The following is a 15092-nucleotide window of genomic DNA, read 5'->3' as shown; positions in this document are numbered from 1 at the left end:
CCAATATATGCCCTCCCAGGCACAAACACACACAAAAGCATGCAAAAGGACTCGATCTAGACCTAAAAACAAACTCAAAAAGAGCACGAAAAATGGGCTCATCACTAATTATAGTATAATATTTGTTATATAAAATATATATATATAACTTAATTAGTTAAAGGGGAAAGGTCACTTTCTGTCCCATCGGTTGAACGAATTCTCAAAAATGTCCCACCCTAATGATAATATGAAAACGGTACCCAACCTATCAATAAAATATTGTCCATGTCCTACAATTTTTTTCCGATAATAAAAAACTTACGTGGATTGTCGGAGTTACACCATGGCAAATCCGCGTGGATTCATTTAATCTAGGTGGAATTAGTTTTTATCAGCAATTGAAAAATGGCCCAGAATGGCACTATTTTTCACGTCTTCTATTTGCTCTTAGTAAGAAAAAAAAAGTTTGAAACTTCAAACCACTCTCCTGAAAAAAATGTGGCTGCCTTCCTTGAAAGCCAAAAATCTTACCAGACTTCATTGAAATCACGGCGGCCTGAAATCGCCTCGGCCTGAAATCGGCTGGGTCACCGGGAATCGCATTGGCCTGAAAACGGGTTGCAGTGGCCTGAAAATGAGTTCATCTTCTTCAAATCGCGCTATTCTGCTGAAGAAGTCCTAACATTCGCGGTGTTCTTCAATCAAGGGCTAAAGTCTAGGCGTCTGAAAATTTCCGGTAAGTATCGCCATCCTCAATCGCGGTGTTCTTCAATCTAGGGCTAAAGTCTCTCTGCATATTTGTTCCTAAATTCATTTCGAAAATTTCCAGCATGAATTTGTTCCTAATTTGAATAAGTTTTCAAAAATTCCCAAATTTCTTCTCTGCTGCTATGTCTACTTTGACGGAATAAGTTTTCGAATTAGTTTCTAATGATGGAAATTCCATGGATTCCTTTAAATTTTGAAGCTAGAGCAGAATCTGAAACTAAGAGTTTTTTATTCTTTGATCTAGGTTGAGAGATTTTTATCGAGAAATTGAAGATTGAATTCGCTAAGAGATAGGACAAGAAGATTGCCGCGTCTGAAACTAGGGCAAATGCTGAGATGATTGAAACTAGGGCAAATGTTCAGATGATTGAATAAGATATAAAAGAGAGGAGAAGAAGACGTGAAAAACGGTGCCGTTCTGGGCCTTTTTTCAATTGCTGATAAAAATTAATTCCACCTAGATTAAATGAGTCCACGTGGATTTACCATGGTGTAACTCCGGCAACCCACGTAAGTTTCTGATTACCGAATTTTTTTTGCAGGACATAGACAATATTTTTGTGATAGGTTGGGTACCGTTTTGATATTATTGTTAGGTTGCGACGTTTTTGAGAATTCTCTAAAATGATGGGACAGAAAGTGACCTTTACCCTTAGTTAAATAACTGATTAAATATTTGAGTGGATTTGAAAATAGCCTATTTGTTTTAGTAAACTTAATAATTGTCCACTAAGATAAAAAATTTAAAAAATTGGCCACACTTACCATTTTACCATTGCATATAAAAATTAAAACATTACTCTTTTAAAAAATTCGCGCATTTCACAACCAATCGAATTCACAACTAAGATTTATTTTGGTTGTGAATTCAAGTAGTTGTGAATTTGAGTTTTAAAGTTTAAATTCACAACTAAAAATATTAGTTGTGAATTCACAATTAGCAATATTGTTAGTCGTGAATTCAAGTTTTAAAGCTTGAATTCAAAATTACGAATATTGTTAGTCGTGAATTCAAGTAGTTGTGAATTTGAGTTGTAAAGTTTGAATTCACAACTAAAAATAGTGTTAGTCGTGAATTCGCGTGAATTCACAGCTAGAAATATTGTTAGTCGTGAATTCAAGTTTTAAAGCTTGAATTCATAACTATGAATATTGTTAATCGTGAATTCAAGATTTAGAACTCAAATTCACGACTACTTGAATTCACAACTGCAATAGAGTTGGTTGTGAATTCGAGATTTAAAACTCGAATTCACAACTAACACTAGTAATTCAGTCGTGAATTCATCAAAATGGTTGTGAATTCTAATTTTAAAACTTGAATTCACAACCAAAACAACTAGTTGTGAATTCGAGCTTTAAAACTCGAATTCACAACCAACACTAATGATTCAGTTGTGAATTCATCGAGCTGGTTGTGAATTTTAGTTTTAGCTATGAATTCATAGATTTGGTTGTGAATTCAAGAATATTAAATTGTGAATTCATAGATGTGGTCGTGATACTATTGATTGTATTCATGTTGTGATACTAATCAAAAAGCAATGATGAGAAATAAATAAATTTCATTCAATTGCTTCGTGGTTTCAAAGAAAAACATCAATTGCTTCTTTTGTTATTAGGTCGACGAGAGAGGGAGGGAGGGAGAGAAAGAGAGAGAGAAACAGAAACGAGAGAAAGAGAGAGAGCATACCAGGGAAAGAGAGAATTGAAGAAGATGGAGAAAAAATCACTATTTATTAAATTTTTTTTAGAGATAATTTTGATTTTTTACATTAAAAATGGCCATATTTTTTTTTATTTGACTGGCCAATTTTTAAATTTACTATTGTTGGGAACTTATTGAAATATCATAATCCTAGTTTTGATGATACCAAAATCCTTAGGTTTTCTTTGTAATAGACTAGAACTGTTCGAACTCAGGTGTTAGAGTTCTTTTTCTAGTTTAGATGTTGTTCTAAATACTGAAGACCGGAGAACTTAAGACTGATGACTGAAGATGCCGACTGTTGTAGTGATTAAGGGCAGAGTCAAATACTGATATTTGACTGAACAGTTCAAGAATTAGTTACGAACTGATACATCAATGCAGGCCACGTGGATTCAGCGAACTGATACCAAAGTCAAGTATCAGTTAATATTCTTCCTACAGCTGCATTAAATGCAGAGATTTTGAGGATCGTCCTTTCTCTGTAGAGCATTCCTTTTTGGTGAATACATTTTCAGAGGCGCCTTACCTCCTAAATCTGAGTAGCCGTTTCTCACCAAACAAGGAACCTCGAAGATTGAAGCCTCAGTCAAATTCAAAATACACTCCAACGGATGAATTCTTGAAGACCATCTTCGTCAACGGATCTATTCAAGATCTCTTCCCTAAATAGAGCTCGAGGATCACTTCAATCTTCACCGATTCAAATACATAAGCTGAAACGTTGTCGAATTCGTTATTCAGCAAATCAAAAGCATTCCAAAGCTTGAATCGAAGAAGAGAATCACAAAGCCAATATCAGTCCACTACTGATTACATACATTCTCTTAGAACCTTAGGCAAATATTGTTTATCCAAAGCCTAAGTTACTGATTACTGAGAGCCTGTTCTCTGTAATCTAGTTGGTAGTTTTCGAACCTCCTTTCAACTGTGCGAAAAGAGTGTTTGAAATTGTGCGGAGTTTAGACCAGTGTTCTGACTCTAGAGAAATCTTAGTTCCCAGTGAGTGCTAAGTGTGTTTGAGAAATCTAACCTAGTGTGTTGGTACTGAAACATGTGATTTCAATTCATGGTTTGTTGTGCACCTGTAAGCACAAGCTGTCGCAGCCCGACGCCTAGCCAGTGATAGCGTAGACCGGGTATCGATACGACTAAATAAAAGAAAGAAGTAAAGAAAGAGAAACTAAACAAATAATCAAGCGAAAGCTAACAATGAAACATGCTAAGCAAACAACATTAACATCATCTCAAGGTATAAACATCATCGGCTTCATAATTTCAAAAGTATCAGGATTCTCGACAACATTTACTAAGTGGGTATAGCTAAAAAGTCACAAAGGTTCATAAAATGCAGAGTATCGCAGCAAAATGTAAACAAACTATATGTGTGAAGACATATAGTTGAGAGTATATTTCTCGATCAAGTCCAAATTAAACTTCATCGTCATGATACTACCGTAGGAAATAGAAGTACGGTAAGGAAAACATCATTTGAAACATAGACCCCACCAGCACCAGTTCAATCTCCATCATCGCTTATCCTGCATGTTTAGAAATACATGCAGGGCATGAGTACATAATATTCAGTGGACATATGCCGAAAAACAAATGAAAGCTTGCTCTTAGAGCTATAAATTGAACTTGCCACATTTCAATATTTCACAGGGATTTTAGGATAAACGAACCTGTGTATGCAAAATATCAATCATGAATATCATAAATAAACGACTGCAGTCAAAATACTCATCATGTATGTACCACATCTTTAACTCATCATCATCAAAAGTACTGAGAAGTAGGCCTCCCGCTCAAATACCGTGACTAGCCGACCCGATAGACGGCTCACAGTCACCCCTGTGCACAAAATCCCGCTTGTGACAGGACCGAATTCGTCTCATCAGTAGACAGTGACATACAAATTTATCATCATCAAAACTTGGCAAGTCAAATAGTTTTAGTCATCAATTTATCTCATATCATTCATCATTTATAATTTTCATCAAACTGAAACTTAACATTTAAATCATATCATTCATTTCATTTCGTATAAGAGGCCTACGACACGCAGGGGATCTCTATATACGTAGTAAAAATAATGCCCACCTAGAAATCTTAGCTTACTCTTGTCGCACTCGGGTGGACTTACTTCCGTCCTCTGCTCGTATCTTCAGATATCGTCACATCGGAGTAGTTCATGATAAGAATAAAAGAAATTAGTCAGAAACTTCCTGACTAAGAATATTATTCCTGTCTTAGTACTATTCTATCACTCCTCATCATTACTCTATGTCTATCTCGATTTCATATTGAAACTCTTCCTAAGTAATCGCTATCTTACTCCTGACTCAATACTCACACAGAACTTTACTATACTACTTCATCAAGCAAACACATAAATATGCATACACACAAGGCAAAATATGTCTCAAGTTAGCACATAGAAGTATTAATCAAGTTCATTTGCATCATAGCAAACATACTTGAAAATCTTTTTGTGAAAATCGAAAAACATTTTTAGTTGGAGAAAAATGCCCAAAAATTTATTTTAGAAAGTCAAGGACATAATATGAAACATTCTTAAATCATTTATCCAAAAATAATTCACATCGACAAGCTATGCCATTTTATTCTCATTCTTGACAAACTAAACTCCGCATTCCTTTATCGGATTTTTTTTTGAAAATTCACATTAAACTCACATAATGAACAAGAGCATGAATTCATGATCAAACGACTAAAGAAAAATCAAACTCGGCTTTCCCTTTCTTAGCACACATTCGGTCAAACCATAGACCAATAGGGGATGGCTCGTTTCGTCTCATCTTTCATATTTAGACTCAAATCATTGTCGAGAAGTCACATATAGACACATTCATCTCATAACTTATCTCAAATGCAAGATCTCTCATAAGCACGCAAACTAAACTCGGGAAATTTTCATATCTCATCATTAATAATCAATTCAATCATTCTATTATCCCTTATTAAGTCCAATTAGCATATAAAGATTATCAATTCAAGTAATGATCTCATTAATCAAAAATCCCTAAATATTATTAAATTAACTTAACCAATTTTAGGCATTCTTAATAATTAATCAAATTGATCATAAATAATCATTTTTAACATGCTCAATATCAATTATGCATAGCCAATTTAATTAATTAGGACATAGTAAATAAAGTCTCAACTTTAGGTAAACTAAACTCTTTGAAAATCTACAAACATACATGAATCATTAATCAAACCTTAAAACTATCAAATTAACTCACTCAATTGCATAACTAACTCATCAATTAACAATTCATAGCATGAAAATAATTTTACCCAAATCTCATCAAACTAAATCATATCAACTTTCACCAATCCATCTCAATCATCAATTTAATCCATCAATCATCATATTAGCCTTATCAATAACACATATCAATCATCACTTCATCAATCAATCCTCAAATTCAAGAATACCCAAAATTAGGTAAACTAAACTAACTCAAAATCCATAATCCCATTTAAATTCATTCTTTGCATTTAGAAAAGGACTAAATAGGATTCCAATAGCATAAATATGATCTCAATTTAGGGTAAATATCAATTTAAACCCTAAACTATTTCCTCACTATCAATTATATCCTGAACTATTGAAAATAATTTTTTTAACCTTAAACTATGAACTTTGTATCATTTATACCCCCATGTCCATTTTTCAGGCCCGGAAAGTTGACGTGCTTGCCGGTTTGCCACGGTGTATTTTGTAAAAAAAAATTAGATTGACGTGGCTTTAAAAAATTAGAAGAAAAATTACACATTGATTTCGTTTATTATTATTTGCACTCAAAAGAAACAAAACAACAACACATTCATTCCCTAAAATTAAAACACGCTCATGCGCAAGAATTTAGAAGAAGAACACATCTCTTCTTTTTTTTTGGGTTTTTGAGAGAAACACATCCTCAATTTTAAGAACTCTACAATTGAGAATGGAATTTCACTCCAATCCAATATTCGCCTGAATCTTCGATTTGAAGAGAACTCATAGTATTGTGTGGCTATTCTTAATTATGATTATATGTATTGGAGTTGGTATTAATTTTTTCCGTGTGAAGAAAATCAGTGTATTGGAGTTGGTACTATTCTTAATTCTGTTTATGTGTATTGAAGTTGAAATTGTTGGAGTTGGTAATTTTTTTTTATGTGTGCTTTAACCTATGCACACCACTTGCTCGATCAAATGCCTCAATGAAACAACAAATAAAGTTAGCCAATTAAAGTATACCAATCAAATCTATAAATAAAGTTAGCCAATCAAACAACAAATAAAGTTCTTGAATTGGAGATATACTTCTTCTTGATTCTAGGGCGGCAACACGTTTAGATTTTTTAGAATAGATATGTAGTTGTTTTGTTAATTTGCGCAGGAGCGTGTTTTAATTTTAGGGAATGAATGTGTTGTTGTTTTGTTTCTTTTGAGTGCAAATAATAATAAACGAAATCAATGTGTAATTTTTCTTCTAATTTTTTAAAGCCACGTCAATCTAATTTTTTTTTACAAAATACACCGTGGCAAACCGGCAAGCACGTCAACTTTCCGGGCCTGAAAAATGGACATGGGGGTATAAATGATACAAAGTTCATAGTTTAAGGTTAAAAAAATTATTTTCAATAGTTCAGGATATAATTGATAGTGCGGAAATAGTTTAGGGTTTAAATTGATATTTACCCCTCAATTTAAGAATAGAAGATGAATTTTTTTTGAAGGGTATTTAACCCCAAATTTTCAAAAAAAAAAAAGCAAAAGATAAAGGGTGGGTTTTTTCATACTATTTTCCATATAAACACATATATAACTCAAATATGTTTCGATCTAGGTAGATCTAACACTTACTCAATGATTTTTGAGTAAAAAATAGAATCTCCTCTTCTTGACTCAAGCTTCAAAATCCTTCAAAGGTGCTCTTGATTCAAGGATATAAGGTTTGAAACTTGATTTTAATGGAAATCTAAATATACACTACTACAAAAGTTTACATACATAACAGTGCATAGATAACGGTTTTTTTCAAAAACCGTTATGTATGAGCGCACTTTTAGGAATAGATAACGGTTTTGGAAAAATCCGTTATCTATGTAGTGTTGTCTATATGCATAGATAACGGTTTGAACAAATGCGTTATGTTTTTGCGTTATCTATTAGTTGCATACATAACGGTATTACAAAACCGTTGTGCCACCGTTATCTGTGACCATCTTTTATAACGGTTTATTCATAACGTTAAAGAACCGTTATGTATAAGAGTCATTTACAACGGTTTTTGAACCGTTATGTATGAGCGTCTATAAAAATTGTTATGTATAATTTTTTTTATTAATTTTTTAAAAATTATATTATATTATATTATATTAAAAATAACAAATAAATTGTTTATCCTAAAATTTGAATTTATTCCTAGATATAGATTTTAAAAAATAAAAAAATCATAACATTTTTTTTGTTTTATCATTAAGTAACACTTATATAAAATCTAAATTAGAAATCTAAATACCAAAATTAAATATTAAAAGTGAAAAAAGAGAAAAAAGAAAAAAGAAAAAAAAGGAATAGATTTTATTTAGAAAATGTAGAAATTAACCCCAAAACTACCAGCCCTAGTTCGTCCTCCCTCCCTGTCTCCTCCCTGTCTCTCGACTCTCTCTCTCTCTCCCCTCTCGACTCCGCCGCCGGCGCCGCTGCCCCACGCCGGCCCGTCGCCGCCCATCCTCGCTGCTGCCCCGCGCCCTAGTTCTTCTCTGTTCGATTGGTCGAGCCCTAGTTCTTCTCTGTTCGGTACAACGCAGCCGTCGCCATCTCAGGGAGACCGGCGAGCTACGCGACCTAGAGCCCGCCCATCGTTGCTGGTGGTCCGAGGATCGGCGAGCCGATGGTGTTCTACGGCCGGTTCTCTTCTCAACTCTACATAATCGAGGCAGGAAAGGGGGAAAGCCCTAATTCTCTGATTTGCAATCGAGAGCGGATGAGGTTGATAATTCTCCGACCTAAAGCCCTTCTCCCTCTCTCTACCTCCTCTCTGTGCCGCCTTTGTCTCCGGCAAGCAGCCGCTAGCCGCCACCTTCTCCAGCCTGGCGTCGCCCCCCATCCCCATCACCTCTCTTTCGCTTCCACCACCACGGTATACTCTCTCTCTCTCCATTTTCTATATGTATTTCTATCTTTGCGTAATTAATTTTTGAATTTGGGCAGAGCAACCTCCGTCGTCGGCTCAGCGCCCACCACCGCTCCAATCGCACCACCACTGCCCCTGGCCTCTGACTCCGACAACAGTCGCCCTCATTCTTCAGGTAACAACTAAATGAAATTGAAGAGTGCATTAGGTAGCAAATTTTAGGGCATTTTGGACTCGAATTTTAGGGATTTATGGCTTGAATTTTCGCTAGTTTTTTTTTTTTTTTTTTCTTGTTTCAGTTCATCTCATCTTGTATTATAAACTAGTTCACAGTTCCATACTCCATCCCATTTTGAGTTGACGTGTCTTTAGCAGTAATAGAGCATGATGGTTTTGAATGTCTTTGCAGTTCTTGGTGGAGAATAAATTTTGTTATATGGTAACTTAAAGTGTCTGATTAACTTTGGATATTTGCAGTATAAACTAGAAGTTATTGGTTGATGCCCAAAAATCAAAAGTAGGAACGTTGGGTTAACGAACAGGGCAAATATTATTTCGATGCATGTATGAATACTAGATTATGTTTTAAAATTACATGCTTGTCACACATCTCAACTTCTTTGATGGCTGCTTTTCAGGGAAAGAGAGGTATTGAAAAGCAGCCTTTTCAACTTCCTGATTTCATTGCTGCCACAGGAATCGAGAAAATCAGACAAGTGAGACTGATTTCCTTTCTTTTCTTATGCATATCATTCTTATCAGTTGCCTGTTTTAACTTTTGTAGGTTCTTCATGATGCCTTCTTCAAACATCAGACTAAGCCGAAATTGACAAATCACGGTGATTTGTATCATGAGGGGAAGGAATTTGAGGTATGGTGATCATCAAAGATATCTCTTCAGTTTGCTTTATGTCATTTGATCTGCAATTTTTTATGGTATCATTTATCTGAATGATATTTGATAGTGTTAAACTAAGTTTGTGTGATTTTCTTTTTCCCTTTCTTAAAAAATCTGTAATGGCTAGCCTACTAGGGAATCAGCTGTATGGTTATTGTTGTTTAAACGTTTTGGCATGACCTGCTCATTTTTTTATTTCATGTATTCTTGTTTTTGGCTTGATTAGTAATCTGATGTGATAGTGATTTGCTTGAAATTATTGTTTCACTTCTTATTTCCTGTGTTCATAATTTTTGTAATAAGATTTTATTATATGTTGAGGTTTTGGCTTTGGTTTTTAATGCCTCAATCATCAGTCTTTATAATTGACTGTCCTGAAAAGTAAACATTTTAAAAATTCACAATTGATAGAATAGAGATTTATACTGGATATAACACTGATTTGTCAACTTTTCTCGGGCTGCTATCAGGTGAAACTGCGAGAAATGAAGCCAGGGACATTGTCACATGAGTTAAAAGAGGCTCTAGGCATGCCTGATGGTGCCCCCCCCACCATGGCTCATCAATATGCAGGTTTACAAGATTATTACTTTGCTTAGTTTATTCGGTTTGTTTCATTCATAAAGCTACTTTCTATGTTGTTGCGTCACTTTCTCATAAAAGAGATGAGTTGCAATTAGTACTTTCTTTTGTCATGGCAGAGATATGGTCCTCCACCTTCTTATCCTCATTTAAAAATCCCTGGCCTTAATGCACCAATCCCCGCTGGAGCTAAATTTGGCTATGGGCATGGAGAATGGGGCAAACCACCTGTTGATGAAGTGAGTTTACCTTAATATACTTTGTGGTTTTACCTTGAGTTTCATTAATGAATATCCCTCACATATTTGTATTTTCTCTTGTGAACTAGTATGGACGTCCCCTCTATGGAGATGTTTTCGGCTTTGTGCAACAAGAACAGCCCAATTATGAGGTAAAGGAACATAGTATATTAGAACCTTTTTCATACATGCTCCCCTCTTTGTAACGGCGAGCATTTTATCATGATTTTGTCTCCATCTAATTCATACCGACTGATTTTCAGGAAGAACCAGTTGATAAGACTAAGCACTGGGGTGACTTGGAGGAGGAGGAGGAGGAAGAGGAAGAGGAAGAAGAAGAAGAGGAGGAGGAGGAACAGATGGCAGAAGAGGAACTTGAAGAGGGCATTCAGTCTGTTGACAGCCTTTCAAGGTGAAAGACATGCTTTGCTCTTTTGTGTTGAGATTTTGATTGTACTGTACACTAGAGACTGGTCTATATGTCTTCTTAAGTTGCTCTAACTGGTTATCTGGTGGATGATTGTAGCACTCCTACTGGCGTTGAAACCCCTGATGTTATTGATCTTCGAAAGCAGCAGAGGAAGGAACCTGATAGGCCTCTCTACCAAGTAATTATTTTTCTTTTTTCCTTACATTGTTACACCTTATTTTGAAGGTTTCTAGATGAAAAATCTTTCCATTTCAGGTAGCTTCTTTGCTTGATTATGTATTTCTTTCTACATTTTATGCCTGCTGGATTATAGATTCATTTCAGGTTCAAGAGATTCTGCCTGAAGTATAAAGGTTACAAGTCTATTGGTGCTAGAAACATTGTATGATAGATTTTTGTTTTAGCTATAAGGTTGTTGGTATTTTCAATTTTGAATCGGAATATGCAATGATGATGTATACTTGATATTTGGTTCATTTGTATAATAATGTATGAATTTCTTGGATGATATATAATATTGTTATCGTTGATTTTATCATTTTGTCGTTTTATAAAAATTGCAAAATTTAAAAATATTCTACAATTATATAAAGTGCAAAAAACTGTTATAAAAGGTGTAAAAAATCGTTATGTATTCTAATTAAAGATAACGGTTAAAATCGTTATAAAAACTGCAAAAATCATTATAAAAAGTGCAAAAAATCGTTATTAAAAGTGCAAAAAACCGTTATGTATTCTATCAAAGATAACGGTTAAAACCGTTATAAAAAGTGCAAAAAACTGTTAACTATGATAAAAAAAATTAATACATAACGGAAAAATCTTAATACATAACGGTGAAAAACCGTTATGTATTCTATCAAAGATAACGGTTAAAACCGTTATAAAAAGTGCAAAAAACTGTTAACTATGATAAAAAAAATTAAACAAAATTAATACATAACGGAAAAATCTTAATACATAACGGTGAAAAACCGTTATGTATTCTATCAAAGATAACGGTTAAAACCGTTATCAAAAGTGCAAAAAACTGTTAACTATGATAAAAAAAAAAAAAAAATTAATACATAATGGAAAAATGTTAATACATAACGGTGAAAAACCGTTATGTATAACCTTTATAGATAACGGATGCGTACTGTTATGTATGACACATCGTACCGTTATCTATGCTACTATACATAACGGTTTTGAAACTGTTGTCTATGACGTATAGAATAGATAACACCACTATACACAACGGTTTTTTTGCTCATAGATAACGGATAAAATCCGTTATCTATGAGCGTTTTTCTAGTAGTGATAGAATGGATCTTTGAAGCTTGGAGATAGATTATCCATGGTGGTAGAAAGAGAAAGAAGGGAGGGGGAGAGAGAGTGTGTGTTGGGCGAAAATGGGGGTGAAGAAAGAGAGAAAAGTTGTTTTGTTAAAACACTAAGCTTAGTCTCCAAGCAAAATAAATCATTATTTAATTAATCTTTCATAACTTCATTTGCAAGTGGCTGAAATATCTCCATGTAAAATAAGTAAATAATGCATTAGAGAGTTTAATAAATCATCCACTTGGCCACTTGCTCTAATTACCTTAGGTTAAAGGTAATAATTAGGGTAAATGGTAAATATTTGTGTAGTAAAAAGTGTAGTAATTGTGTAGTGAAAATTTGATTTATTAAAATCACTCACTAATTAAATCAAGACTACACATTAAGCACTTTAGTGACCGAAAATAATTATAACACAATTAGTGCACACATAATCCACTTCACATTTATCTCAGAAAAATAAATTCCGAGAAAATTCGTTAGGGAAAATATAATATCGATACTGACATTACTATTCTCCAATTAAAATTAATCTCATTTGCTACCAACTCAAGAAAATATAAATCACTCCATCAAAAACGCAAATATATCATATAGGTCACATAAAATTCATTCAAATAATCTCACTCGAACGTCACATCGCACTCAGTCAAAATCTAACGTCAACTTAATCATCTCTCAAATACGACTCTTCTCTCTATAGAAATTCTCACTCACTCATCTTAGCTCTATTTCTAGTCAGGTATCATCAAAAACTCTACACTCTAGACCATCTCAAAAAAATAATAATGCTTTTTCAATCGGAAACAGAAACTATAAACTCATCTCAATTCAATCAGCATCTCTATCGAAAGTTATTCTCTCAAAGTAATTAACTCACTAGCACCAATATCGGAATTCTAGAATACTCATATCTCAATCTATCGAGAAACTTCCTCTCGGTCTTAAGCCACTGCTAATATCTCAGTGCTCATCATAGCACCTCGATACTATCAATCAAAGGGTAAAAATACGGGGTGTTACACAAGCCCAGAGTACTTGTCAGTGTGATCAACTGACCGTGGATGTAGGAATTGGATTCCGAATCATGTAAAAATCCCTTTGTCGTTTATCGCTTTTAGTATTTACTTTCTTATCTGTGCAAAATCCTTTTGTTAACTGAAACTGACTAATTGCAAAGTGAAACTAAGATCTTGACATCGTGCTTAATCACAAACGGCTTTTTCAAAAGAAAAGTTTTCCGTTGCGTGTGTTATTAGTCTAACTGATAAATCTTCGGATAATCAGTAAGATTCATAACACTTCTCTGCTCAATCCATGACTGAAGCTCTACGGGTGTATTAGTTAATAGTCTAGACTTTAACTGATATCTTTACTGAAACGTTTTTCAGTATCAGTCTTCAACCTTTCTTTATCTGTTAAAGGTTGTATTGAGTTTGTTGTTTCTGAAACTGCCCATTAGGTGTATCCCCCACATACACCTATTCTAGACCTTTCAGGACCCAACAATTGGTATCAGAGCAGGTTGTTTGCAAGAACAATTTTGCTTTGTCCCGGTTCTACTGAACTTGTTCTTTTTTTTAAATGAAGGTCTTAAAATTTTCTTTTAAGTGTTATCTGCATTCCGTATCTGTTTTTGTCTCTATTCCTGTACTATGGAAACTAACCACAACAGAGCTTCTTCTCTCCCAATGTTTAGTATCGAAAGATATGAAATTTGGAGATTTCAATTGGAGAGCTATCTCGTTGCCCAACATTGCCGGATGTGGGAAGTCATCACAAGAGGGCCAATTATCATTACAGAGACAGTCAAGAGAACCCCTCTTGATCCTATCAGATATCCTTACGACGAGCAGAGGTTCACAGACAAGGGCAACTTCACCACCGAAGAAAGAAAGCAAGATGAATTGGATAATCTTGCTAAAAGCATTATCTCTGGAACAGTCCCAGACAAGTTTGTCACCAAGATCATCAAGAACAGGACTGCAAAGGATATGTGGGATATCCTTGAAGCAATGTGGATCGGATTGGAAGAGATAAATGAGAATAAGCTGTCAATTGCTAGTCAAAAGTTTGATTCCTTCCTCATGCTCAAGAACGAATCGGTTGATGAGATGGAGCACAGATTCAACCAGATCCTGAATGAAGTCTAATCCATCTCGAAGGACAAGTACACGCAACGTGAAATTAACCTAAAGATTCTTCGAGCACTACTGCGAGGAGAATGGCAAATCTATTTGGTCGCTCATTAGAACAAGCCTGGATTCAATCAGCACCCGACGAACAAGCTTTTCTCAGATCTCATGGAAAATGAATTCGACATCCAGAGAAATTGAGAAACCAAGAAAGCTGGAGGATCAGACGAAGACGCACCATCAGTGTAAAAAAGGAGCAGCGTTAAAAGCTTCAGTAAAAGAAAGCAAGAAACAGTCGAGGGAATCGACTGAACTAAAGCTAGAGGATTTCTTCAGTCAATATACTTTGTTGACTGAACGATTCGACAAGATGGAATCCAAATTTCGCAAGTACAGAAAGTTTCACAAGAAACACTTCAAGGGAAAAGAAAGAGATCACAAGCCCTGATATTCCACAAACAGAAGCGGAGAAAAGAAATCATCCACAATAGATCTTAAGGATGTGGAATGCTTTGGATACAGAAAGAAAGGGCCCTGAATTAACGCAGGAAGAACGCAAAGAGCTAAGAGCTAAGAGGGATCGGCAACACTCGAAGAAGAAAGCAATGGTTGCAGAAGATGCAGGATCCTCTGAATATGCATCTGAATCATCAACATTCAACTCCACCAGCTCAGACGACGAGAGCCAGGCCCTCATGGTCAAAGATACCAAAAATATGGCTGAAAGCTCAAACAACAGCTATGACAACGGAATGAATGGGACTGAGGTAAACTCTTACTTTAGAACTCTTTTAACTGATAACTCCTTGTTGTTTACAGGAGATGATTCAGAATCTAGAGACAGCTCAGTCAATGAAGTTGATGAG

At 34.9% G+C, this 15092-nt stretch overlaps 1 protein-coding gene across 2 annotated transcripts; it reads left to right on the top strand.

Moving 5' to 3' along the window:
* The first annotated feature begins 8028 nt into the window (after window positions 1–8028).
* LOC131002959 (uncharacterized) lies at window positions 8029–11303 on the top strand. 2 transcript variants are annotated; one of them, XM_057929447.1, is made up of 9 exons: window positions 8029–8625; window positions 8697–8794; window positions 9258–9335; window positions 9404–9490; window positions 9988–10090; window positions 10219–10338; window positions 10428–10490; window positions 10602–10750; window positions 10865–11303. In XM_057929447.1, exons 5-9 carry the CDS (start codon window positions 10055–10057, stop codon window positions 10989–10991), a joined length of 495 nt encoding a protein of 164 aa, XP_057785430.1. In that variant the 5' UTR covers window positions 8029–8625; window positions 8697–8794; window positions 9258–9335; window positions 9404–9490; window positions 9988–10054; the 3' UTR covers window positions 10992–11303. The 2 variants fall into 2 exon arrangements, with proteins under 2 accessions (XP_057785430.1, XP_057785432.1); XM_057929449.1 differs by lacking the exons at window positions 8029–8625; window positions 8697–8794 and having other exon boundaries at window positions 9113–9335.
* Window positions 11304–15092: the final 3789 nt, after the last annotated feature.

Source organism: Salvia miltiorrhiza, unplaced genomic scaffold (assembly GCF_028751815.1).
Source record: "Salvia miltiorrhiza cultivar Shanhuang (shh) unplaced genomic scaffold, IMPLAD_Smil_shh fragScaff_scaffold_39, whole genome shotgun sequence".
Classification (NCBI taxonomy): domain Eukaryota; kingdom Viridiplantae; phylum Streptophyta; class Magnoliopsida; order Lamiales; family Lamiaceae; genus Salvia; species Salvia miltiorrhiza.
This window is presented reverse-complemented; position numbering and strand designations above follow the sequence as displayed.

Excerpts from the sequence above, each read along its gene's own strand:
- LOC131002959 (XM_057929447.1), top strand. The coding sequence starts at position 10,055 with ATGGTGCCCCCCCCACCATGGCTCATCAATATGCAG. Across the intron at positions 10,339-10,427 it reads GCAAACCACCTGTTGATGAA|TATGGACGTCCCCTCTATGG; the intron begins GTGAGTTTACCT and ends CTTGTGAACTAG. Across the intron at positions 10,491-10,601 it reads AAGAACAGCCCAATTATGAG|GAAGAACCAGTTGATAAGAC; the intron begins GTAAAGGAACAT and ends ACTGATTTTCAG.